This window comes from Lepidochelys olivacea (assembly GCF_965140295.1).
Source record: "Lepidochelys olivacea isolate rLepOli2 genome assembly, chromosome: 21".
NCBI classification, from domain to species: Eukaryota; Metazoa; Chordata; order Testudines; family Cheloniidae; genus Lepidochelys; species Lepidochelys olivacea.
Genome location: NC_140431.1, coordinates 7,072,957 through 7,100,128, shown reverse-complemented (window position 1 = coordinate 7,100,128; position 27,172 = coordinate 7,072,957). Strand labels below are relative to the sequence as shown.

At 41.4% G+C, this 27,172-nt stretch overlaps 2 protein-coding genes and 1 long non-coding RNA gene across 9 annotated transcripts in view; 1 reads left to right on the top strand and 2 right to left on the bottom strand.

The window, feature by feature from the left end:
* The window catches only part of RBBP5 (RB binding protein 5, histone lysine methyltransferase complex subunit), a 77,553-nt gene that overhangs the window by 46,733 nt on the left and 3,648 nt on the right, over window positions 1-27,172 (bottom strand). For 3 of the 7 annotated variants that reach the window (XM_084610997.1, XM_084610999.1, XM_084611000.1), the window contains exons 5-14: window positions 26,449-26,611; window positions 25,742-25,851; window positions 25,002-25,121; window positions 24,437-24,590; window positions 24,250-24,321; window positions 23,494-23,611; window positions 21,564-21,633; window positions 20,615-20,844; window positions 19,494-19,688; window positions 12,280-15,192 (exon numbers count right to left, since the gene is read on the bottom strand). In XM_084610997.1, the coding sequence (XP_084467123.1) occupies window positions 15,164-15,192; window positions 19,494-19,688; window positions 20,615-20,844; window positions 21,564-21,633; window positions 23,494-23,611; window positions 24,250-24,321; window positions 24,437-24,590; window positions 25,002-25,121; window positions 25,742-25,851; window positions 26,449-26,611 (1,261 nt within the window). In that variant the 3' untranslated portion in view covers window positions 12,280-15,163. Of the gene's footprint in view, window positions 1-12,279; window positions 15,193-19,493; window positions 19,689-20,614; window positions 20,845-21,563; window positions 21,634-23,493; window positions 23,612-24,249; window positions 24,322-24,436; window positions 24,591-25,001; window positions 25,122-25,741; window positions 25,852-26,448; window positions 26,612-27,172 lie in introns of those variants that run through there. The other 4 variants (XM_084610998.1, XM_084611001.1, XM_084611002.1 and 1 more) reach the window with 4 other exon arrangements.
* Window positions 4,401-5,595, top strand: LOC311511197. Its single transcript, XR_014709211.1, has 3 exons — window positions 4,401-4,485; window positions 4,731-4,817; window positions 5,473-5,595. It is a non-coding gene; the product is annotated as an uncharacterized lncRNA (long non-coding RNA).
* TMEM81 (transmembrane protein 81) lies at window positions 9,252-10,067 on the bottom strand (the record flags this gene model as incomplete). The annotated part of the gene is made up of 1 exon (XM_084611539.1): window positions 9,252-10,067. The coding sequence occupies one exon, from the start codon at window positions 10,065-10,067 to the stop codon at window positions 9,270-9,272; it is 798 nt and encodes a 265-aa protein (XP_084467665.1). The 3' UTR covers window positions 9,252-9,269.

Below are 27,172 nucleotides of genomic sequence, written 5' to 3'. Positions count from 1 at the left end.
ATAAGGGGAAAGTGCTGGCAAGTACTACAATTGTAACAGCTACCCAGTGTACTCATGCTATTTAAGATGTTCCGATTTGCCTAAACTCCAATTATCCGAGCATCCCCACCAGCCAACATTCTCTCCCCCTCTCTAAAACAAAGTTCTAACGTACCACACCAGACCCTGCAAGCCTCCCAACTGATTTCACCGCTGTACACCTTGGCCATTTGGCACTGAGGGCAGCAGAGACTAAACTTATCCCCCTGCTTTTCCAAGAGACCAGACTCCTACTACTTGAGTGAAAGGAGAATCTTCATTATCAGGAGAGCACGTGTGACACATAACTGGGCAGCTATGGTCCTTTCCCCTACAGGGCAGGGGTACACTTATATGCACTTTAGCCAGTTGACATTCTATGTATTCATGTAAGCACTCAAGAGCATATGTCACACTTTCCCCCCCCTGGACTCCCTGAAATCACCGAGAGCTAAGGGTTTGCACAATCAATCCTCAAGGCTGTCCATGAGCTGTCGATAGAGCACCTAGTAGCATCCGCACAGTTGCTGCTCTCACAGTATTCATGATTATTTTGTAACTTGCTTTGAGATGTCTGAAGAAATGTGACACACAAGTGCAGTATTCTTCAAGCTGGATTGTTTCATTTATTCTAGCAGTTGAGGGAAGTGTTCAAGGTAAAACACACGATGCAGGAACAAGTGAAAGAACAAGAGCTCTTGTGATAGATAGCAAGCATATAAAAACACCCAATCAATTTCTCCACTAAGCAGATGAATTACTCTATTTTTGTGGTTCAGGAGAACCAAAATCAAGAGATAGTGTGAAACACTCTCTTTACCACATAGAATACAAAATCTATAGAATGTTGCCTCGTATACCACTGCCCTCTACTGGATGGAATCATAACTGCTCATCTGTGTCATAAATCCTGTAAATGGTGAACAGAGATTCTCCTTAGGCTCAAGTGGTAAAAGCCTAGGGGTTTTTTTGGAAAAGAAAGAGCCAATTCTATCTCCACTGCCTCCTGGAAGTTCTGAGCAGCTGTGATGTGCAGGGACAGAGGGATCCATAAAACCCTAGATGGCCACAGATTTGTCACAGTATTTTCTTCTCTTTGATGACCTTAGTTCAAATGGGTGGAGTACTGGAGTGACAAACAGAGAAGGATCAGCAGTGACCTCAAAAAGCTCAGCGACCTTAACCAGCCACATCTCTGCTCTATAAGCAGCATATGGGGTTTATTTTCCTCTTCATCACCATCAAAATTCCAGAAGTTAAGGCAATCTGGTTATTCAATGTAGATAAACTTCAATAGCAAACAGGGATTTAAACAGCTGCCTCTGCCCCATTACTCTGTTATGCACACGGTAATGCCATTAGCAAATTTGACTTCCTTCCTGCATGCAATCTGGCTGATTTTAGAATGGGCAAAGATAATTGTTTCCTAATTATCAGGACCATTGGCAGGGACCTGACATTTGTGCTGCAAGGGCCTCCTGCCAGGAATCCGCGTAACAAGAGTTGAGTTTAGACAGCAGCAGCTCACCCAGCTCTGCCCGTGCATGAGAAAGAGAGAGAGAGAACGAGACGGGCAGATGGCATCAGCAGGGGGAAGGGGGATTTAGATAACAATGGGAAAGAGGATTTTTTTTTTTAGTGCACTATAAGTTAGGGGCAGAAAATGTTTTTTCTCCTGCAGTGCAGCCATGTAGAGCTGGGATGGCCTACTTGTATGAATGGGCATGATACACATGCATAACAGGAAAGAGGATTAACAAATGCAGAGATGGATAAAGATTAGACAGTGCCAGCATCCTTCAGGACTTCATCCATTTTGGATCTGTTCAGAGAGGTCAGACTATGCCTCCACCTCAGTACAGACTCTGGGATCTTCCTCCCAGCAAGTCTGCTGGACTATGTTAGCCAACATATTTTAACTAGCATATTTTAGATCTCTAGTGAGACAGGGCAAATCACAATTAACACACTGGCTGCTCAAGGTGAATCATAGACTCATCCCATCTGAAAAATCAGAACCATCATGCCCAAATCTGGGCACCCACAATTAGTGGACACTTTTGGAAAATGTTGGCTTTCACATACCTAGACCTCAGTTATTCCATCTCTAAAATGGGAATGCCTTTGTAAAGCAATTGAGACATTCAGTTGCTATTGAGAGGCAAAAGTGCCATTATTCTCCCTTTCCCACCATGAGACCTCCTCCACCTGGGAATAAGACAATGGTTTGGTCTGTCCCCTCAAAGTCTAAAGTCACCATCACCATAGCACATAAGCTCTGTATGTAGGTTGCAAAGGGCAGGGAGACCTGTCCAGATGGGATAGCAAATTCTTTGCTGGTTTAACTGTTAGCGTACAACTTGAGCATGAGTTTGCCCCCACTCTTTGGGCACTGAGAGGCAGCCTGCCCCAAACATGACCAGAGTTGGACTCACCCTGTTCCTTCAGTTGATGCACAGTGCATTATGAAAAGCAAAGCTCATGCAATGGGATTGCTGGCAGCAACCTCCTCCCCTTGTGGCAGGAGATTTCAGAGAGGGAATCTGAGTTACAAAGCCCCTCTTGCTCCTCTCCATTAAAGATCTGCCTTCTTGTGTATTGCATATAAGAAAAAGGGTGGGTGAGAGACCTTTGTACGTCCTGGGATATGCGTTGCATCAGTTGCAAAGGCAACCATCACGGCAGTGCTTTGGATTGCACTTGTGAGTACCAGTGCAAGCAGACAAACAAGCAGTTTGTCGGAGTTTAACACTAAGGCCACTAAAATGCTGCTCATCAAAAACCGTGGCAAGAGCAGACCTGTGCGTTGGATGATAAGAATTCTGGGAGCAGTGAGAAACAGGAATCTAAGGACTTGTGCATATGCAGAGTTGTGCTGGTTTAACTGGAGATGTCATGTTAAATCATTGCAAAAGCTGCTGCAGTGTGGACATGTTTACCTCCGTTTAAAACAGGCCTATTGCAGTTTTGTTTAAAAAAAATTAGGAACAGATTGAAGCTAGACCAAAAGAAGTCTGTTTTGAAAAGAATAGCGTCCAAAGAGGAGTTTTCACCAGTTTAACTAAATCAGTGCACGACTAGGTGTAGACAACCCCTTATTCTTATTGTTATAATATATTCAGTAAAAAGCATTTTACAGATACATAGGGATCACTTCATTCGCTACTTCTGCAGTAGAATAGGGCAGCTGTTAAAAGCCTTACCATCAGTGATCTTCTTCTTAAAATGGGATAGATTTCTATGCCCCCTAGAAACAGATAAATTCTGAATAGTGACGCCATAGGAGAAATAGCAGCCAGTACTGCTTTGAGATGGGGAACAGCCCGTGGCAGGGAGGATGGGCTTAGTTACTGACAAATTTGAAACATGTTTCACTTACAGAATATTACTTGCTAAAGTAGACGTTTAACATTTCATTTCGTAAACCTCCACCAGGTCAATGGGAAGGACATCTCCAGTGTTGCCCTGCAGGAGGCACTAGAAATACTTCAGAGCACAGATGACCAAATCACGCTGGAGGTGCAGAGAGAGAAGTCCTCCCACAAACCGCCCCAAACATCCGATGCTGCAACCCAGACGGATTCCAGCTGGTGGGAGGAGCAGTGCCCACACAGGGAGGATTTCACCCCATCGGGTTTTAATCTCTTCCTTGGCAGGTATGTGCATGGCCTTGCTTGGGGGTCTTCCACGAAGCAAAGATGGGATAATTGTCCACCTCTCACCTCTGGACCTGCCCTGAACAGCTTTGCAATAGACATATGAATCTTACTCTTAGACTCCCCATGCCTCAGCAAGTTGGTGAATGCTTTGGAAAAGCTCTTCATGCTTTCCTTGGCCTTCCCACTGTAGTAGCCTTGCCACAAGGTTCGCTGGGTCCACAACTGCACTATCCTGTGATTAAAGATCCTGCAGTGAGCACTATGAATATGGACGGCCCAGCACTGGTTATTCACAAGTTAACCGATAGCTGAAAGACCAATATTTCCCCCATCTGAATCCTTTTAGGCTTAGTAAATGCTGTGTTGATTTACACAAAGCCCATTCTTACTGAAGTGCTACTTCCGGAGAGATTTGTGCGTCACACGGCTATCAACAATGCAAGCTTCCCACACAGACTGCTCACTCATTTTTGGTTCCTGTCAACCTGAGTGGATTTCTAATGGGCGACATCCTGTAACTTGAGTATAGCCCAATCTAGCTCTTGCCCTGCCCGTTCAGTTTTGGCCAATCACACCATAAGAGCAAGCCACTACCGCTGCCTGAGTGTATGACATTTAAAAGGAAAGCTTTCAGATTCATAGGCCACACCCATCCTCCTAGGGGATCACTGTCTGTCTTTTATTTAACACTCCCCGCAGGTCCTGCTACAATTACTTGCTGCCCCAAGATCAGAATGATGACAATGAACTTGGTTACCTGCCGACTGCACCTCGTGACGTGGAAAACGAAGAAGAGTTGGACTACAAGGTAGCATTTCTCCCTCTTCATATTTGCCTTTGTATATAGAGAGGCTCCTAGGCACTATGCTAATATAAATACTAATTAATAATGGAATCAAATCAGACTCCTCTCCTGGGCTGGGGAGGAAGGGAACTGGAGCAGTCAGGCTCTGAAAATCTTATTCAGCCACCTCAGCCTTACCCTGAGTCAGGGCTGCTAAATTAGACATAACATTCTCTGTACATGTAACATTTTGTTTCTCTCTCTTTCAGGAACTGGCCCTCGTTCGTCAAAAGGAGCTGAGCTTCAGCAGCTGTCATACCACCCCTAAAGATAACTACAGCATCTGCTTGAGCTTGGTAAGCACAGGCCCAAACGTATTTATACAGCAAACATGGGGACTGAAGAGGGTGACGGGCAACTCTTGAACTTCTGAAGGACGGTGCTAAGCCCTGGGTTGAGGCAGGAATGAAATTTGATCCCATATTTGTCCAGTGTGCTGTGGTTTATGGTTTGGTCAACCTCTGCTCAGTAGAGGTCCGTCCATGCCTGCAATAGAAAGGTGTTGTAGGTTAGGACTGAAAGGTACTGGTAGAGCTGTGTAGAGGGTTGGGATTTGAATGTGTTTGCATTGCAATGTATTTCCAAAGCAAGTCTCAATAAAAATGCCTCAGAGCATCTCCCTGGAGTTTAACAATATTCTGCTCAGTGAGAAGCAAGGAAGATAACATGGAAGCGAGTGAGGAGGCAAATTAAAATATAATTTGCTACAAGACTCCATTAATCCTGCATTTCCCTATTCAGCCAGTTATTATAATCTGCCTTTGATGTAATGCATTAGATGGGAAAATGTTCCACTCCCATGAAGTCTGCAATGCATTGCAATCCATCTGTAGTAGCTTACTGAGTGCTGTGTTTCCATTTCTTGATAGCTGGCTTAGGGACTCCTGCATAGCTGGGTAGGAAAACTGCATTAGGAAAAACTAAAAACTGTGTGTGTGTGTTCATTTTTAGACAGAAGAGGAAGATGAGGAGGATGAAAAGGGAGGAGAGCAGACATTTCTGCTCCCCCATGACTGGGACAGTGGGGTTGGCTGTACCGATGGAAGCACCCAGCTGGATGAGAATTCAGGACCCGATATGGATGCTGAACTCCCCTATGTCCAGAAGAGGGAGAGGGCAGATCACCGTGCGGGCGGGACACGTGCAAGTAGTGAGCTAGCTACTGAGGAGTTCTTAACCTACGAGGAGTTAAGTGATTCCAGTTTCTATGGTGTAAGCCCAGAAGAGTACAGGAGATTTCAAGAAATCTTGGAAAGAAAATGCCACCAATATCAGTTGTTTAAGACTCTTAATCAAGACCAAAGAACACCACATGCTTCAGAAGCTCAGGAGGAGGGGTCTGAGCAATCCTCACTGCAAGACCAATGGCTTGCTAAGTATCCTTTGGGCCAGTCTCATGCAGACTGCCCTCCACTGGTTGGAGACAGCGCCATGAGCGAAGAAAAAGGGACAAACCACAAAGCTGGACTTCGTCCTCAGAATGCAGTGAATGGAGTCAGAAAACAAGCAAATGTGGATAAATCAACAGAAGGGCAGAAGGAGCCAGAACCAGTTTCTCTTACACCCGAGAACATTGCTACTGGACCAAAAGCACTTGTGATTCCGTATCATGCACGCCGTTACGTGAGCTATATGAACCTAGTGCAGGAAGACGCCTCTGTAGAGGGCTTAAGCAACCAGCCTAGTCCACCAATGCTCTCACATCAATGCAGCAAAGGCATCCAGGGCAAACTAGATGAGGGGAACAGGTGGAGCCTGACATGCAAAAGGAGCAGACAACTGTTGAATAAACAGCAGAAGAGTCAGCTGCTAAAGGACAGGGCACTGAGGATCATGGAGGAACGCAGTGGAATGACAACAGATGACGATGCCTTGAGCGAGCTGAAGACTGGGAAGTACTGGAACAAGGCTGAGAGGAGGCAACACTTGCTCTTGTCCAAGCAGCAGAAACAAAGAAAGGAGCTCATGGTGCAAAGCCGGATGGAGCAGCTGAAGGAAGATGACAGAACAGGGACTGAGCACAGAAGAGATCTTAGTATTATTGAGCTGAGTCAGAAGAAGCTGATGAAGAGGAGAAGCAGGAGAGTCTTGGACAACTGGATCACTATCCAGGAGCTTCTATCCCATGGGACCAAATCTCTAGATGGCAGGACAATGTATAGCCCTTTGTTGTCAGTCACCACAGTGTAGAGCTCCAATGTCTCTTTCCAGAGTGGACATCCGACAGGGCTCAGCAAAATGTGAAACACAGGTTTGTGACCAGCTCCACGTACCACTGACCCCCTGCAGGAAGCCAAGAGAGTACACTGAATTCTCAGTAACACTGGCACACATGCACATCCCTGGACTATTAGAAAACAGATACAGAAGAGGCGTCTAGTCTCCCTCTCCCTTCTGCCAGTGCAGGACTTTTCTCCCTACAGTACGTTATCTATAAGTGACAGGGATTTGGAGACTTCTCACAGGAGATTATATCACAATATGGACATCACAGAAAAGAAAGTTTTCCTGGTACTCAGCCTAAATCTTCCTTGCCTTCATTTGCACCTCATATCTACCCCCAGTGGTGACCCTGAATTCCTCTGCATTTGCATTCATTTATATAGCCAAGTGGTAGCAACTCACAGATCTTACTTTCCTCACTACCCTGGAGGACTATGGATAAATCCTTGACCTTCCGTAGTCCCACAAGGCCAGTTTTCAGGGCCAGCACAAGAAAGGAAATGCTGCAAGTACATCAAAGAAACCTCGCACCTATTGTTCCCCAAGCATGGTAATACAGTTTTTATTTTCCAGAGCTTGGGTTCTAGCCCTATTTTTCTGAGAAGTCCTTTAAACTGAAGAAACACTGTTGCAAATACATCTGTGGAGTAAGTAGGAATTTGCTCTGGAAATTGAAACAAAGTAGTAACGGACAGTCATTTATTATAACCATATAATCAAATTGACTTTTCAAAGAGGTTGCAGCATGCGCACTCTCAATGACTAGCAATTAAGGTACAGAAGTCAAAGGAGCTGTGCCAGTTTCCACTAGCTGAAGACACAGCCCTGTGTATTTAAACATAATATATTTCATACTGGCTTTTTCGAAGATGCTCTGCAGAGAACTTGTTTACTTTTGTATTCATCCCCTTCTGCCATAAAATATCACATTTTTGTAAAGAAGTAACCATGGGGATTTGCATAATACATTTCAAATGTCAGTACTAAAGCTTGTCATAATTTTTCCCTGAATTAGATGTACTGTAGATTTTTCTGCTTTCCTAATTTCTTTCACAGAGTGAAAGGCCCAGTAAACCAGAGACAGAGACTAGAGTGAGAAAAGACCTCTGTGGATCTCACTGCCAGTGGGGCACTGTTCCCTACTGTTGATTGCTACGTGATTTATTCTCTCAACACAGGGAAAGTGACATCAGCAGATTCATAAGAGCACTGAATCCTTTAAAAAAAAAAATCCTTAAGAATAAACTGGTTTCTGAATGGCTGAAGGAGGACTTATCCATACTCTGAAGTGGTTGGGTCCCGGTACATGTGCCAACTTAGATGAAAATTATGGTTGTGCCAGCTAATGCTTGCAGCCTCCCCATTCTGGCCTGCAAAGGAAGCTTGAGTGGCTTCAAACTGTTGCATGATTGGGGTTTAGAACTGTCCAAGGTCCAGTGGGGAAGAGAGCGCATACGCACCCACAGAAAAGGCAGTGGAGACCCAGCAACGAAGTTCATCACTGGGGCAATGCGATAAGGTAGACAATGCACAAAAATGATTGAACTGAGGGTCTAGAAGACATGACCTATAAGGGAAGATTGAAAAAATAGGATTTTTTTTAGTCTGGAGAAGAGAAGACTGAGGAGGGACATGATAACAGTTTTCAACTACATAAAAGGTCATTACAAAGAGGAGTGTCTCTTGTTCTTGTTAACCTCTGAAGATAGGACAAGAAGCAATGGGCTTAAATTGGAGCAAGGGTGGTTTAGGTTGGACATTAGAAAAAAATTCCTGTCAGGGTAGTTAAGCACCGGAATAAATTGCCTAGGGAGGTTGTGGAATCTCCATCATTGAAGATTTTTAAGGGTCGGTTAGATAAACATCTATCAGGGATGGTCTAGATAATACTTAGTCCTGCCTTGAGTGTAGGGGACTGGACTAGAAGACCTCTTGAGGTCCCTTCCAGTACTATGATTGTCTCACTACATGTTTGCACAGCACCTAGCACAAGGGAGCTCCAATCTCAGGCAGGACCTATATGCACTACTGCAGTACAATTAAGGTATGGAGAGGGAGCCCAGAAAACTAGCTGCAAAAGCCAGTAGTGGAATCAATACTAGCTAGGGAAATACTGTTCTGAACTAGTCAGAGGGTAGCAGGATGGCAACTGGTGAGCAATGAGCAGTCTACTCTATCAACAATCATCTATACCCTCCTAAAGTTCAAGTCTTAGGTGGCTCTGTTGGACACCCAAAATTAATGGACCTTTTTGAAAATGTAGGTTCTAAGTAACTTGCCCAAGTCTGCAGCAGGGCTATCATTAAGACTCAGGAGTTCCTGGTTCCGAAGTCCTGTGGTGACGTACCACAGACTTATGAAACTAAAAGCAAGCACATTATAAGAGATTATTTTATTGCTTTAATAGTTAAATCTCAGTTTATCAGAAACACACACCTACATCAGTTTGAAATACTGCCACTAAGACAGCATAAGTATTGCAATAAGCTATCCTTCTGTCAGGAGAGACCACATTAAAAAGCAGTTCACTCCTCTGTGGGTCTGTTTTTCCTGCGAGCCTCCAGCAAAAAGTAGAGAACTGTGCCCACCAACACACCTCCTGCCACCCCACTTCCAATTCCTATCAGGAACACCAACAAGGCCCTTCTTTGCCAAGGCTGCTGATGCCATTGTACTACAACACTGGTGGCATTCTGTTGGTTTGCTTCCTTTTCATTTGCTGCTAATTTCTGTTCCAGAGTCAAGGATTTCTGAAAGTTCAGATCCACTAAATCATTAGGGATCACTCGAAGCCCAAAGTAGATCCTCTTGACGAGCTTGAATGTCTTCATCAGCTGCACATCACACCTGTAAGTCCCTGCATCAGATTCTTTGGCAGGGGAAAGTTTAATGACATAGCCTGGGGTCTTGAAAGGTTTGAAAAGCAGATCATTTGTGGTGATTATGCCTCTGGCAAGCCTCCAAGTGTAGATAAAGGCCTGACTGCCAACACCAATCATCTCAGAAGTCAGGCAGCTGAGCTCAAATGGTTTGCCAACGGGGACAGTGAAATGGAGTAACCCACAGATCCAGTTGGTCAGGCAGTCTGACCTGCGGAAGATACAATGACTCCTTTTGCCATGCGGATCAATCTGACATATCTCCTCCACCTTGAAGCCCAGGCCACAGGTGACACTGCAGGATGTGGTACTGACCAAAACCTTAGCCACTGCTGACTTCAGCTGCGCTGGGATGGTAACTGTCTCAAGGGAAGCTGCCAACAAAGGCAGATAGAAACCAAAAGCTAATGTCCCACAGATACAACTGTTTTCCAAGGTCTTCATCTCTGCATAGTCAATTTCATAAGCCACTTCTAAGTCAATGGCAGTTAATAGTCCAACAAGTGCAAGTCATTCTTCATAAGTGTTCATCCTACTTATTACCGAAATTCCAGCAGCAGAATCTTCATGAACTAACTCCCCACATACATTAAATCCTCCAAGAACAAGGACTTGAAGTGAAACGCTGCTAAAGAAAATGCAACCTATTAATAGGTTAGTCCTTGTTCGTCACATGGGTTCCTATTTCTATAACAGATGTTTCATAGCTCATTTTAAACTACTCAACTCCAACAACAGGAAACCCCCTTTGATACAAAATATTTTAATTTAAACTCTCAGGGAGCAAAAGGGAGAACCGAAAAATGATTTTAAAACAACTTCTGCAACAAAGAGAAGTTATTCCAGTTGAATTTCTCCAACCCCAAACTATAAAACACAATCCATAATAAAATCTTGAAACCCCAATACAATGCCAACAAAACAATAGGAAAATAGTACTTACCATGTGAGAAGTACTGTCTTACATATTTGTACCTTGAAATTTAAAGCATTCCCCAAATCTCCAGGATCACGAAGATAAGCTTTTGACTTCATTGTCATCAGAACATCAAGAGTTTAAAGGCAAACTGGTAAATATTTTAATATAACCACTTATATGCTTGGCTATTTTCCTTTCTAATAGGACAGCAGACATTTTGTATATGCAGAGAGGTAACCTGGTTCTTCACTTCCTTCCATGGCTCAATTAAGTCTCTAAAGTTTCCATAACACATGCTACTGTGAAACAATGATGATGTCATAAACCAGCATAGGAACATAAGAATGGCCCTACTGGGTCAGACCAAAGGTCCATCTAGCCTAGTATCCTGTCTTCCGACAGCGGCCAGTGCCAGGTGTCCCAGACGGAATGAATAGAACAGGTAATCATCAAGTGATCCACTGTTGCTCGTTCCCAGCTTCTGGCAAACAAAGGCTAGGGACACCATTCCTGCCTACCATTCCAGCCTTCCACGAGGCAGGATGATGGCACAAAGAACGTCGCACTCATCCAGGTAAGCATCTTAAATGGATGATTTGATGAAGAAAGCTCCAAAATGGCCACAGCACATTAGAATACTGAAGTTAGTAAAGCCAGACAGCCCCATTTGAGCTGACAGTATCAGCGTTCATGCGTAAGGCTGGGAGTCAGGAGCCCCAGGTTCTGCAGAGGTGGCTGCAGCTGCACTGACTTCAAATGCCACTTATATTAGCTGCGAATTTGACTCCCAGGTTGTATTCTGGACTCAGTTACTGACTCACTGAGTGACCGGAGAGTCACAACCTTCACGTTCCAATTGATACATTAGCAAAACGGAAGCCACCACTTACAATACACGGGTGTTGGTGCAGGGAGAGAAGAAAATGGTTCCAAAGCAATGGTTCACAAAGAGCTGTGAAAGTCTTCGAAGACAGGTGCAATGAAGTGCCAAGTATCATGTGTCATGAGAAGTAAACATAGTATTTATTTCTGATGGAGCGATACAGTATTGTGACAATAGTCCAGTAAACAAAAGTAGTCCCTGACCAGCAAACTGATATTACTAAAGATCAGGATTACCTATGGTCAGATTGCAGGAACACTGACTTTTTCCTTAAAAATGAACAGTGCTAACAAATAACTACACCTCTCTTACCACCACTACCTTAGATTATTAAATCTGAAAGAATTTTTAAAATCCAGTTTACTGTTCTCTATTTATGCTGTTCACTTTCTCCATCTCTACATTCTCTCAATATCGTTACTAAGCTCAGCATAGCATGAGAGTACTGGAACATAAATTCAATTAAGTCAATTTCTCTTTTCCTTATGGTCAGTTTCACTTTCAGGTTCTCTGTCCAGGAACTTTTGTGTTGCACACAAATGCAAACTCATACTTAAGACCATCTGTTCGCACTGTTTTTTTTGTTTAATAGAATATGGAAATATTTTTATTAGACTAAGGATTTGTTTTTGTCAAATAAAGAAATTTTTTCAAGCAAATTCTTGCTGCAAAATAAATAAATAATCCCTAGATTGTAAATTCTTTGAAGCAGAGATGGTTGTTTTCTAAGTTTCTATGGCACCTACCACAATGAGGTCATGATCCATGGCTAGGACCTCCAGGGAGTGTCACAATTACCACAATACACAAATAATAATAATAGAATGAAAGGAACACAGAGACTTAACCACAAGTTTAAGAAATAAAACATACCTCTTTATTTACAAACACAGAAGCTAACATCACTGCTCTGTTGCAGCGATGACTACCAACTGGCCATTATCTGACACATTTTGTACAAAAACTACAGAGATATCAAAATAATGAATTAAAAAGACAGAAGAAAATAAACCAAGGACATACACTGTACAATTGGAGAAGCATTCAACACAACTGAAGGCTGGAGTCCATGAAAATTCATATGCGTTAAGACAATCTTCAGAGCCATCACCTGGGCAGCATTAGGGTTTGTGATGGATTCAGACACACCATAAGAGTTTAAGCTACGAAATGAGCTGTCCAGAGAGTTCAAAGGGCAAAGAAAGCTTATCAGAATATGTGAGGGTGGAATCAAAAATAGTTTAATTAAATGAAGCAAGACACTGGACTGCAAGTTAGGAACAAAACCACCAGCTTTCTTATGAACTTTTTTATTTCCAATGCTGCTACTGGCTGCTTTGCTTAAATTAGACCTAACATAGGTAACTGCCTGACTCACTTCTTGGGCTTCTGGTATGAGTGGATACTTTTGTATGAAGGATGTTTTGAAATTAAAAGAAGCAGTGAAAACAGGCTGAATTTACAAAGCCAAGGAAATAAATGAAAGTAGCTGAAGAGCAAGTGTAACACACCCTGAGCAATGAGGAGCACTAAGACTGAAAGCTCTATTTTAATTTGTTGCACAAAACGTCCAATAACATGGTACTGTCACCCGGAAAGTAGGCAGGGATGGAGAAAGAGAATCTCTATGATGTCCCATCTGCTAAGTCTCAAGCAGAACAGACTTTCTTCAGCTCAGGGACTGAATAAGGATCACCTTAAATTCAGATGTGTGTAGCCCACATAATCCTGAGAATACAAGGAGGTTACTGGGGGAGATGGTACTGTTAAACTTCAGTTTTTCCATGACTTCTGTGTGTATCTGTCACTTGTGGTTTGTCGTCTACATCTGAAATGGAAAGAATGAGCAGCCACACAACTTATGGGTTGTGATTCAGAAGGTAGCATCATTCTACTACACCTGCCAATTTTTGTCATTCTAGGTGTTATCACCATGAAATATGACATCCCATAATGGAATCACAGGTTTAAAAAGTATTAAATAAGTAAACACTTATGAAAAATATTACACAAAAACTGTACAAATTAAACTAACAACTGATCTCCCAGACTGCATGCAGAAACTAGCCCCAAAGCCCACTTTTGCAAGACTGTGTGTGGAAGCTAGTCCAATGGTCCATTTTTGCTACTCAAGCTAAGATAGTGATGTTATTTATGTAGGGTCCTCTCTTACATAGTCCGGAGTACCTCCTGAAAAGTACTAGGAGCCTTCAACTCCAAGGAGTTCAATGAGAGTTGAGGGTACTCAGCACACTGAAGGACCAGGAGTATAATTTGCAAGACATCTGCTGCCTAATTTCTTATCTCCACAAGTTTGCAAGAAGTTCTTTCCTGACCATTCCTGTGGCACACTCCAAATCGTGGCTTGAGCCTGACCTCAACAATGCCCAGTGTACATGTTCTATAACTTAGCTATTCTGTGTACATATTAATCAATGTCACTTAATCATCAGCAGGGGCAGTTGTTAAGGAACAATGCTGACTGACTTTAGAGACCTTGCCATCTAGTTCTCCTTGCACAGAAGGAAAGTGGCAGCATTATACAGGTCATGGGGGGGACAAGGGAATTAAAGCATACACGGGAAGAAGAAGAAAGGTTGAGATTTTGAAAGAACACACAAACCTCCATCTTTCTCCTCCCCTTATTTCACCAGGGGAAATAAATCGGACCATTTAAAACAATAAATAAGGATCCTTGGCTCTTAAACCCGTGTTACTGTTTCATGATTGGCTTTTCTTGGCTCTTATTCAAGGTCTTTGATATTTAACTGAAAAAAAGCCTGAATATTTATACTACCATTTCTTTTGAGATAAAGATGGGGTTCTCTTCCTTCTCCACTTGCAAGAATGGGTCAGCAAAAGAGGGAGCCAGCTGCCTACACTATGGTACCTGACATGACAATATAAAAAGAACCAACACTGCAGGCAAAGAGAAAGTAGCAAAATGCAACCTTTTATACCTTAGCCTAAAGGCAACAAAGTCAAATTCTTGGGTCTTTTATTTAGACTTACTTCTATCTTCTCCCTCCCCAATTCTACCAACAAAACAGTGTCATGAAGCTGGCATCTTTCACCTGCACAAACCGACCATTCTTTGTAGACGTCAGAGACTATCTCAGCTCCTAATCCGAAATCTTTGCCTGATGACGAGGCATCAGACCTTGCACACAACCCGCAGTGGTGGTACAAAAGGGGTGTGTGTATGAAGATATTAACAGATTTTCTTTTAACTCACTGTAAAGTACTGTAGAGATGGCACAGAAGAAAGAATAACACACACAACAATTCACTGAAATGAGAGTTAATTAAATGGAAGTTCTTAGGAATACATAGTCAGAGGGTACATGGTCCCGGGAATAAAAATCTTGGCATGCTTCAGTTTCAGAACTAAAATCTTTGAAAGAAACAAACGGAAAATGATTTCTTAGCTTGAGGAAAGCAGGGTGCTTCACTTTAGCAAATGCTATAAGGAGACAATCCACACAGTTTCTTTGCAAATCTCCTGTCCTGAGAGTCAATATCTTACACTGTTTGTGGGAAAGAGGGTTGAGGAGAAGGAATGCAGGCCATTTTCTCTTCCATAATTCACTTCTTATAAAAGTCACTCCCTGCATCCACGAGCAATCAGGTTGCTGTATTAAGTTAAAGTCAGTCCATTATCTGACTGAGCACCTTGTCCATATTCCACATTATGGTGCCAACATAGGAAAGAACAGAGGAAGAGAAAGCAGAATGTCTTCATAACAGTTCTGAGATTGCACCACCTGCTAAAGAGATCAAAGACAGGTGAAAAATATTTCATCATCAGGGAACCCAAACAACTGGAGGCCATCAAATATGCTAACATTGCCAGAAGAGCAGGCTAAAACAGATATTTTCAATATAGCGCGACGCTTTTCAGAAGCATGACAGACACTGGTTTGGTGATTATACCACCACTTAAGTTGTCTGTGCACAGAATCCTAAACATGTACAGAAATACCAGATATGGACTAGAGGAACTCTGATCTCATTTTGCAGGAACTTAAGCAAACTTACCAGGTTTAAGTTTCGGACTTTAATTAATCCCCAAACTCCGATCAAAACACAACTGAACTCAAACACAAGTTCCACTTGGTTTTGGATTTAAACAGGTTTTTTTGTTTTTTTTTTAAAACAGTTTCAGTCTTAAAATTATCAAAGGGCCAAGGCAATTGAGCTTGTTTATACTGAGACCTCATTTTCACTTGAAGAAAATGCATTTACTCTCAGACTGGGCAGTACAATGGCAGAGTTTCATCTGTACTGGGCTCAGCATCCCAGGCAGCTGACTTGCAGAGATGGAATGCATCACAGCAGTGCAGCAAACAGCTTCCAGAGGAAGTATGCATGTTGCATTGCTGTTTTAACAACTGACTGACTAATTCACAAAGCAGCACTGCAAGAAATTAGTGGCTTTAAGCAGGAGGTATGGTAAAAATCAGTCTTCGCTAGCCAAGTGTCTGCTTCTACATGGTGAGTCAGACTATAAGCAGGCAAGACTCCTGAAGCAGAGGGGAAGCCGGCTGAGTTTGAAGGTGACTATCCACAAGTGGCGTACACTAATGCCCTCAAGAAAAGATTGGTTGTCTAACGGAACATGCATGAATACAGGGTGGACAAGGGAAAGGCGAGAAAGAAGGTAGGCCTGAACATTTCTGTTTGAGATAACAGGGCTCCAGGAGTTGAAAGAGTGCATGCTCCTCTGTGGAGGGCATCGCCAGCTACTCCATCAACTTGATTCACCAGTTTGTTCTCCTCATATTGACCTCAGTCCTACTCGGAGATACACGAACATGGATCTATGAGCAGCCCCAGTAAGTCCATATGACTCCACAGAGGCATGCACTAATGCAGTGTCTCTCAACCTTTTTTGGTATCAGGGACCAGCTTGCTGCCTTCCTAAACTGTGTCAGGGAGATCTAAGGGACCGGCACCAGTCCACGGACCAGTTGTTGAGAAACACTGCACTCATGGATCTTAACAGAAGATATGTACTGTGTAAAAATAATACTAATTAACTGCTTAATGCCCAAGAACATCTGAATTAACACTAATGAAAAAATAAAATCCGTACTGATTGCACAAAGCAAAAAAAATAAATAAATAAAAGGCTCCACTGCCCATTAACATCCACTAAGATTGCTAAAGTTAGTGGGGGAATGGCTAAAGATTTATTTATTTAAATCCACTACTCCTTAGGAGAGAGGAGCCCCCATTTTTCAGGCTCTCTGAAAAAGCATGTGGCCTCCACTGGCCCTGTAGCCACCATTTCACACAAGCCATACAGGTGTTCAGATCCCAACATCAACAACTATAATGGGTGAAATTCTATAGCCGGGGTGCTACAGGTTGTCAGACTATACCGTAATGGTTCCATCTAGCTTTGATATCCATGAGTTTATAATGATGTGCAAGAACAAAGAAGAAGGAGCCTATTTTAACTTTTGCTGCATTCAAAATACACGCGGGGAAATTTCTTTTAAAGGGAATTATAGAGGAGATGGAAGTAATACTGACGGCAAGCTGCAAAGGAAATGTAGGCTGTGATCCGCCTTCAAAAAATGTCTCAGGCAAGTCAAACATATTCATAAAGCTACACCTGCATGACTGCACAAACACAGTATCTGGAAAAGACCTGCTAATGATGATAATGGCACTAGCCTAGGAACAGGTAGACTACATTGGCACAGAAGCTCAAAGGTTAGACACCTTGTACATTTATTAAAAGCACTGAACAACTTGTGTTTTTTTTCTTTTGTTTGCAAATAGTGGTGAACGGTGAACAGTGTATAATGCTTTTCCATTTATAGCCGCCTGAATACAGTTATGTTAATTAGCAGTGTGATAAAAGAAAAAATGTATGGTATTCTGCAAACACTCATTCTTATATTTGTTTGGTTTTAAAACTGGTTCGGTTCCTCCAGCACGACATGGTGCAGTCACGATGTGCAATGGAAGCCTGCCTGGGTAATTTAGAATCCTCGGAACCCAGATACTCTAACACTATATTTTTGCTTTAAAAGAAAACGTATGGTGCTTAGTTAGTTGGGCAATCAATGATAATTTTAGAGACGTTAAAGTGCCAAAATGAGGATGACATTTGAAGCCATTCAACATCATCATCATCAGGGGTAATTTTTGCATAGTGTCAAGTTTGTTTTGGGCTAACAGCTTCAGTTTAATTTCAAGCATTTTGGAGTGTGCAGTACATCAAGAGATTAAATAGCAACAATAAAAACCAGTCAAGCTGCACACTCAATGGACAGATTTTGCTCTGGTAGGTAGACAAACTTCTGATATCATATCCCCTCATATGCAAAGAACAAGCACTTATTGATACCAATACAAGCAACATAACAGGAGCAGAGCAGGAAGGACAATGAGCAAGGTGGGTAACATAGGACCAGCAGTGTGGAGAAGGAGGGGGAAAAAATCAAATCTGGACAGCCTAAAATCCATAGCAGCAGCTGCTGAGCTCAAGGATGTGCAAAATTTTGTGTATGAATCAATCATGTCTTTGGGTCTCTGTGCATCACTCTTAACTTAAACACACCTAGAAAATGGGGCTCAACTCAGCAAACTCCAATTCATATTTTGCTTTTCTGTACCTAAATGAGCCTTTCCAAACACGCAGGTAGAAGAGCAGCTTCCCAATCTATTACCACAGCATGTGTCAGACGCAGACCTTTGCTTTCAGTCAATTTCAGCTGAAAAGGGCATTGTCAAGTAGCTAAACCCCCATACGTAGGTAAGCCAAACACAACCTAATGTTAGTGCACAGGAACCAGAAAGTGACCCAAAAAGGTAGATACAGTCAGCAAATCCTGCTCTCACTTACAGCAATACAACTCCCGCTAAATTCAATGAAATTACAACACACACATAAGAGAAAAATTAATTTTCTCTTGACAGTGTCCTTTTTAAAATATCCTTTAAGAAATAAAGGCTGAAGTAGAGCTCCTCTTCCCCTGCCAGATCAGAGTGTTGTACATCTGCTAAAAGGAGGATCATAACATTTCTTTATAGGAAATTAAGCTTTTACCTAATGGAAAGTTACAGGTATATATTTTGGCAGAAACCATTTAAAACACAGACAGTACTCTGATACAGTAAGGAGAACATGAGTTTTGGTCGCTGCTCATTCAGAAGAGGCCCAGAGGTTGAGAAAATAAAGGATTTCATAAGCAAAGTTACTGGAAAATACTTTTATCCTCAACAAAAAAAAATACTTTTTTGTGGAAATCCACTGAATATTAATAAATTACTTCATGGTAAATGGTTAGTTCCTTGCAGAATGTGTGTGTGTGCGCGCGCGTGTGTACTGAATGGGAAGGCTTGTATGGTGAACAGTGTTACATGAAAGCTACCTATTTAATTAAGAACCAGAGATAATCCCTAAAATGTACTATAAACCAAAACAAGGAACAGAAAAATCAAGTCAGCAAGAAGCTTCTAAAATGCAGCAATACTCTTTGCACTGCTAAGCGTCTGCAACCAAGGGAAAGCAGCCACTGCTAGCAGTTTTTCCCCTTTCTCTCAATTTTGCTTATGCAAATTTTAGGTTCTTTGGCATACCAACCACTACTGATGGTGGCATGGAGCAATACCTTACACCTCAAAAACCTCCACCACTTACATTCTTTCCTAACACATATTTCAAGAATCAACTGCCCTGACTGGCAAACTGAAGCCTATTATGAATGTAAGAGCTGTCACACACTACATTGAAGAATCAAACCACTACCACCATTTTTGCTGTTGACATAACATTGAATTATTATATTATATTAGAAAATCCTGTATGTTCTTTAGTTGCAGTATACGCAATGGGGTGTGTGTTTTGATTTTGTACATTGTTTTGGTTTTGTGATCAATATATAGTCATTTACACTTTAAGAAAGGAAAATTTTGCCTATCCTTGACAGCAGCTAAACACTTAGTGAGCAAATGCCATTTGGGAAGATAAAGTGGTAAGACTATATCAAGTCAGGGTCTGTACAAAGCAAGGCCACCAAGCAAGCCAACGACGCTCACGCTGGGTCCTTACCTGTCAAAGGCTGTCCCATCTCCGCCTGCACTTTACCCTTCGCTGCTCCTTCCAGAGGTAAAGCACCTCTGTCCCCTTTGTAGAGTTTCGGTTTAAATGGAGAATCTTTCTCTTTACCTTTTGATCCTTTAGGCCTGCCTGCTTGCTTCTTCTTGGATTTACCATCTCCCTTCACACCCAGCAGCGGATGGACTTCTGCAAAGAGACAAACACCTGAAATACCTGCATATGCTTTATAGCCATTGGAGTGGCAAACTGAAGTCATGTGACCCGCCACTCCCCTTACATTTTCTGATGTCACAAGATGGGATTTATAAGAAAGAAAAAAACATTTTTTTAAATGTAAAAGAGATGGATCAGTGTAGTCATTTCAAGAAATAAGAAACACCCCAATCACTTTGGCTGCATGAAATCAGAGGAGTGAGCGCAAACAGAGACTAGGATTAGGACAACGATTACTGCAGCCACCATTGGCCTTAAGTGTCACCGTCTCCAACAGCTAGATCAATGCAGCAGGAGAGAACGCTTTCCCACAGGATGCAGATCAGCTTTTTATCAAGGAGACAAATTCAGTTTTAGCAGAAGTTCACCCTCTGAGGCAAAATACCGTGGCACAAACACAGAAGAAATGTATTTTGCTATTCCTGGTCCTCCTTATGAATTCTAATATACCTGGACTTTGCCACCTTTACCTAATGTCATATAATGCTGCATTTCTGTTGGTGTAGGCCTAGGCTCTAATTCTATTTCAAAACGGGGGCTAGCAGAGATAGAAGTGACTTATTTAATGGCAAAGCTCTTCCAATTTATCCCACTATGGCTAAATGAGCAGATGAATGAATGAATGAATGAATGAAGTACAAAGAACACTAAAAATCATTGTTTTAGAATGACTTCACTCATTCGTAAAAGAATATGAGTTATAACAGAACTTGGTTCAGGGTGATGGCCAAAGACAACTACTATCAAAAGCAACATAAAGGTTTTTGACTATTAGCACGATCAGAGATTGATTTTGTAACACCTGGTCTTGAAACTGGTGGGAGCTGGGAATGCTGCGAAGATGAAACACCCATCTTCAGTGCAGAATGGGCACTAAAATGATGGCAGCTTTTACTCACCATCATTAGGTACTCCTTGCAATTCAATGTTGGTCATTTTGGGTTTCTTCTTTGGTGGCTGAGGTCCATCAGATGATGACTGCCTCTTCTTCTCAGAGCCTATTCCCTCATCAGTTAGGGAGGTCTGGACAGCATCAGGTGGGGGTCCATAAGGGTTTTCTTCTGGGTCTTCCACTTCAGGAGCAATAGGTAAATACAGCAACGCTTTGGAGTCCTCCAGTTCTTCATCACTGTAAAGGAGAAAATATTTTCATTTTAAAACATGCACATTTAATATGCTTTTCTCTAGGTCCCTAAAGTAAGACTGTGTGGCTGCTTCATGCAGAAACCAGCCATACACTGACACTACACAGTTACCAGAATATTCCAGAGAATAAAATATGTATTGCCAACAACAAAGAAGATTGAGAAGGGAAGGGGAAGTATTGTGGAGGCAAGGCATTTAACCCCTAGGAGGCACAGTGTTCCTCATGATACACAAAGTTGTGCTAATGGATTTCCATAGGTCTCCCTGGATTGAAATTACATTGGCTATGATGTGAGATTTGAAGATTAGGCAAATTAAAAAGGTAGAAATAGAAGTATCTTTAGAAGTTTGTCAGGGATATGGAGGAAAACAACAGGGGAGAGCAATGGGATAGGACTATAATCTTATTGCTTCTCAAGGCCAACTAAAGATTGAGCTTTAGTGTGAAGTGCTAGGGTTTTACACCTTGTTAGTGAAGCATGTAAGACTGCAGAATACAATCATTTTGTACCCTCTGAGATATAGTCTGGTCTCAGTAAATTATTCTCTAGACATGTAACTCCTCTCAGCACTATTGGGAACACATGCAAAACCCCAACGCAGCCATGTGTTACATATAGAATGAGTGCAATTTATATATTACAAAGAGAATCTTGGGCACGCATTGGAATTTCCAGGTTTTTTTTTTTTAAAAAAAATTACCTGCTACAGAAGGCAGCAATAGGATCTACACTCGTTACATCCACTTCCTCATCCTCTGCAGCATCAGCACCTGAAAAACAAAGAAATGGAGCAATATAGCCTGATAGGGAAAACAAAGACCTCTCCTTAGGAAGCTTTAGCTGATGCCTGAATGTCTACCATGCAAGATCTGGAATCCTGAAGTTAGGCAGAAAGACCTAGGGCATTTCCCTTGAATACACCAGAATCAGATTTTTCACCTCTTCCCTAAGTGTCTGAGTAATCCAGCAGCAACAATGTTTTAAAATACAACCTTTACCTTGTTAATCTGACTGCAGCTGGAATCTGTAAAAATCACGTAAGCAGACAGGTTCAGGTGTCTAACATGCTTTTTGTAATGGTTGCAAAGGGTTAGCCCTTATCTACACAAGCAGCCAAACCATTTTTTTCTGAGGGAGAAAATGGGGGGAGCCCATTGCAAATGGCAGAGCATTTTCCTAGTGTAGGTCGATCTTAAATTACAGGGTAGCATGTCAAAAATACGTTTGATTCTATTTAGTCATAAACCACATCTTACAATGAGTGCTAAAAATACAGGTTTATAAGTAAAAAATTCAAGTTTTTACTATTTTCTGTATCATGTTTTAAAATGGACTTAAATTATTGTACAGATTGCAGGTGATTAAATAGGTCTTTTTTATTTATCTATAAGAATAACTTAACTACCATTAAATGCCTTTTGCTGCCATTTAAACAACTTTTTAAAATCATAACAAAATTGATTCCATTCTCAATTCCAACATTATCCACATTATCCAGTTCTGGGCACCACATTTCAGGAAAGATGTGGACAAATTGGAGAATGTCGAGAGAAGAGCAGCAAACACAGTTAAAGGTCTAGAAAACATGACCTATGAGGGAAGATTGAAAAAACTGGGTTTCTTTAGTTTGGAGACAAGACGACTGAGGGGGAACATGATAACAATTTTCAAGTACATTAATGGCTGTTACAAGGAGAGAGAAAAATTGTTCTACTTAACCTCCGAGGATAGGACAAGAAGCAATGGGCTTAAACTGCAGCAAGGGCGGTTTAGGTTGGAAATTAGAAAAAAATTCCTGTCAGGGTGGTTAAGCACTGGAATAAATTGCCTACGGAGGTTGTAGAATCTCCATCATTGAAGACTTTTAAGGGTCGGTTAGATAAACACCCATCAGGGATGGTCTAGATAATACTTAGTCCTGCCTTGAGTGCAGGAGATTGGACTAGAACATCTCTCGAGGTCCCTTCCAGTCCTACAATTCCATGAATCTGTGATTATGCTTGAAAAGGCCCCGACATCAAGTAATCTTAAACATTGCATGCGCTACAAAACATACACAAAAAGTGTTTGGCAATGGCAGAATTTTATAAGTCATTTGGAAGCTCCTACCCTTTGTTGGTTTAAATATCTTTCCCTCTGGTGGGTTTTTTTGGCACCACCAGGTGGTGAAGGTGCCACAAGTCCTCCTTTTCTTTTTGCGAATACAGACTAACACGGCTGCTACTCTGAAACCTGTCATTGTTACTGCTTGAAATTCAACATTTCCTCTCCCACTAATAATAGTGACTCCCTCCAAGAGGTTTACTGCATGTATGCTTACTGCTTTTATCTTGTTTGTGCAGAGGTATTTCACTTTGTATGGCCTATGAATCATAGGTGCTGAAGTCATTTTTTACATGAAGTGTTGGATGTCAGATATAAACCTTGGAAACAAAAGCATAAGTGAAGCGTGTTGCTTTGCCTATGACCAATAATCCTAGCTTGTTTTATCATCTATCATTTTGCTACCACTGCTTTTAATCACATATCTTTAATTTCTATTTTACTATGTATCCAGACATAGGAATTATTTAATAAACAATGGCACTGATAGCCAGACCTTTTACATACATACTCGCATTACATGTTACCTGTCTGCTCTGGCTCACTCTTATCTTCATCCTCAATGTCAAACTCTGACTCCCTCTCTTCATATTCCACGTTTTCATCCAACTCTTTAAAGTCAGGCGCAAAGGCACTCCAGTTTTCCTAAACCGCAAATTCCAAGAGAACTTTACCTTGTGCAAACAAGCAGCAGCTGCAGTGAGACATCTGTGTAATTGTACTCTAGCTCTGCCCCAAAATCCTCCAAACCACATGCACTGTCACAAGACCAGCCCCTCTTTGAGCTTCATAGTCACATGGCAGACTCAACACTGGAAAAGCGAGTTTCTGTGGTCATCTGGTCATTTTTATTTCCTTCATCCCTTGAAATCTAATAGAATCTTTGCACATAGATAAGGACTCCCATAACCAGAAGGATGCATGCTCTGTTTCACCATTTTTGTTTGTGATTATGTTCTCAGATCTGTTATCTGCGAATAATAAATTGAGAAGGACATTGCTCCCATTATCTGAGAATTCAGGCTCTGCAATAAGGCCCAGATTCAGCAAAGGTGCTTAAGCACAGGCTTAACTTTAAGAAAATGAGTAATCCCTTAATGTTAATTGCTGTGCTTAAAGTTAAGCACACATTAAGTATTTTGCTCACTCAAGACCTAATTCAGTAACATATTGGAAAGAAAATTCTGCGGTGCATCGCCTGCCAGAATGCCTAAAATACAACCCGCCCAGAGAGAATTAACTGGCTACTATTCCCTATGGAAATTAATCTGTAAAATACGTACCACTTGATTCTGAGCCCATATTGATACAACACCACTGGAAATGGAAGCAATGATTGGTCGGACAGGATGCCACTGGAATTATTCAGATGGTAAAAGGGGAGAAAGAAAGAGTCTATTTTTAAGTGGATTAAGAACATTTGTTTGTTAGAATTATAACTGACAGAAAAATTATGGGAGACACACTCACTGCTACATCTAGCAACAGTTCTCCTCTGGTCCCATGAAGGATTTTCACTAGATTTCCAATGCTCTTCTCCCAGATGTAAAGGGCATGCTGCCGTGCTGATCCTGCCACTATGTACTCCCCATCCCCAGAGAAACAACACTTCTTCCACGGTGTCCTGCATGCAAGCGAATTAAAAACATAAGAATGGCCATACTGGGTCAGGTGAAATGTCCATCCAGCCAAGTATGCCATCTTCCGACAGTGGCCAATGACATGTGCTTCAGAGGCAATGAACAGAACAGGTAATCATCAAGTGATCCATTCATAAAACAAAGCAAATGCGGAGAAGAAAGGATTCTAGCGAAGGTTTCATGGGAAAGGGTTATTAGGTTTTCTTGGGTGAGAGGTTCATTGAATTATTTTATTCATTTGAAACCTGTGCCTTATAGTTTGTTTAAAAGCCTTGTTACACCAAAGGCCACCCTGAATGAGATCAATTCTTTATCTGAACACACCGAGCAGTGAATGCTACATCAAAGCAAGTAGCTTTGTATCTCAAGCCACCAATCTCTCTGCTGCTTCCTACCTGTTTACTAAATCCTGCAGCTTCTGCATTGGCTCAGGCTCTCCATCTCGCCCACAGGTTAGTATTTCCCGACCATCATAAACCCTGATTATTCGGTCAGCTGTGTTTATTAAAAAGCAGCTGTGGGAAGGAGAACACCGTTAGAAGAGAGTTCATTACATTGAAACAAGGACTTTTTTTTAAAGTATTTTTTTTTTAAATTCCTAAACTAACATGAAAAATACCATAATTTTTATTATACATTCAACATGTACCTAGAAGATACTGAGCACTCACAACTCCCTCTTGAAGTCAATGAGAGTTGAAGGCACACACCACTTTGCAGGTATGGGCCCCATATAAACAAAACATTTCCTATGACATGAACCTACACTAACCAGAAAAAAAAATGTATGCCAGAGATGTATTAATCTCCCCTCCTTCTATTTCTCCCACTTTTAATTCAAAAGTAAATTTATCCTTTAAAACCTAGCCAGAACTGTGAAACCAACACACGGTTCTGTTATATGTCCAGCTCTTCATATTTTCTATTTACATAACAGACAGAGTATTGCTGTTAGGATTCCCCCCCTGAATTATATAGTTGACACATCCCCCACAGCAACTAATTTTGGAAAGGAAATATATTTACTTTTAATGTCTGCGTCTATACGGATTAACATATGTTCTGTTAGTATTTTTATAACCCATTCATCCATCTTAAAACTTTTCAATTCACCTCCAATTTTCCTCCTACTCACCTTCCTTTCCGGGCAAATTCTATTGATTTAATAGCTGTGGTGTTGCTGGTTCCAGTTGTTACTCTGAAGGAAGCAACCAGATCCTGAGTATCTGTTTTTAAGACCAAGATCTGAAGATTAAAGAAACAGAAAATAATCAGTGTCTTCATTACGCAGCCTCACATTGCAAGTGTTAACCTAGGTATAGTGCCGAGGACTAAGGCAGAATTCTTGGGTTCTAGTTCCTGTTTCTGCAACTAATTCTTGTGCCCTTGAACAACAAGGAACTTGTCCACTCTATGCCCCATGCTGCCTCTCAGGAAAATAGGGAGAATATCTACCTCACAGTGAGAGGCTTAAATCAGCAGGTGTACATTACTGAGTACCTCTGATAAGAATTATACATCTATAGCACCTTTTATCATGCAGTTTATGTGCACTAGAGGAAGAAAGACCCCTACAAATCTTCTCAAAAACAGTAGCAATACAAGTAATACTTAGAGTGCTTAAATATCATTTTTCATCTATAGATTTCAAAGATAGAGTCAAAGTGCTTTACCAAGGAAGGTCAGCATCATTATAATAGAAATGAGTCAAGAAGCTCTCAGGGAACATGCCTCACAGGCCAAAACAAAGGACTTCATCCCTAGAAGGGTTAGACACCTGGACCATGAATTGCATTATTTTAACTATTTCACTCACTGAGCATCAGCACAGTATCATCTCACCTTCCCCTTGGCATTGCCTGTATAGATATATTCCCCTCGCCTGTCGAAAGAGGCCACCACGTTCAGATCAGAGTCATCATCCACGGGTAGAACAACATGTTTTGAATCAGACAGTGTTAGCATCACTGGCGCAGATTTCATGGGACACACCAAAACCCTGTTTCTGCAGAGGAGAAAAGGAAGGTTTAACAGTTTGTCTCTTTTTCCTAGAGACTCCAATTTTCACATTTACCAGTATGAAAAAAGTTGAAGGAATTTGAGAAAAGCAGGGCCGTATTGTAGCTGACCATGATACAAGTTCTTTTGTTTCCTTGACTTCTCTCTTGCATTCATGAGCAACAGATATTAACTGAAAAACCCTAATATCTTTGTTTTCTTGTCCTGACTGATTCTTGCATACAATCGTAAAACAATATGATCTGGTGTTTATTTTTTCCTTTTTGTTTACATCTCTTTATGGATGTTTTTCCAAGTTTATACATCAATTGTGCCAACTCAACAAGAAATTTGTAAATAAATTGTTAACACACATCCTTTTATTTAACCTCTTCCACTTCCCAAAACTATTTTTCAGCAGGTTAGAGTCACAACAAAAACATTTTTATTTTGTTCACATTACTAACACGTTAAAGGGAGAGCATCTGGTGGACTAGACACAACATTCAGGTTTTTAGAAAATCCTTTTACAAGATCTAATAAACATGTTTTCATGATTATACAACCA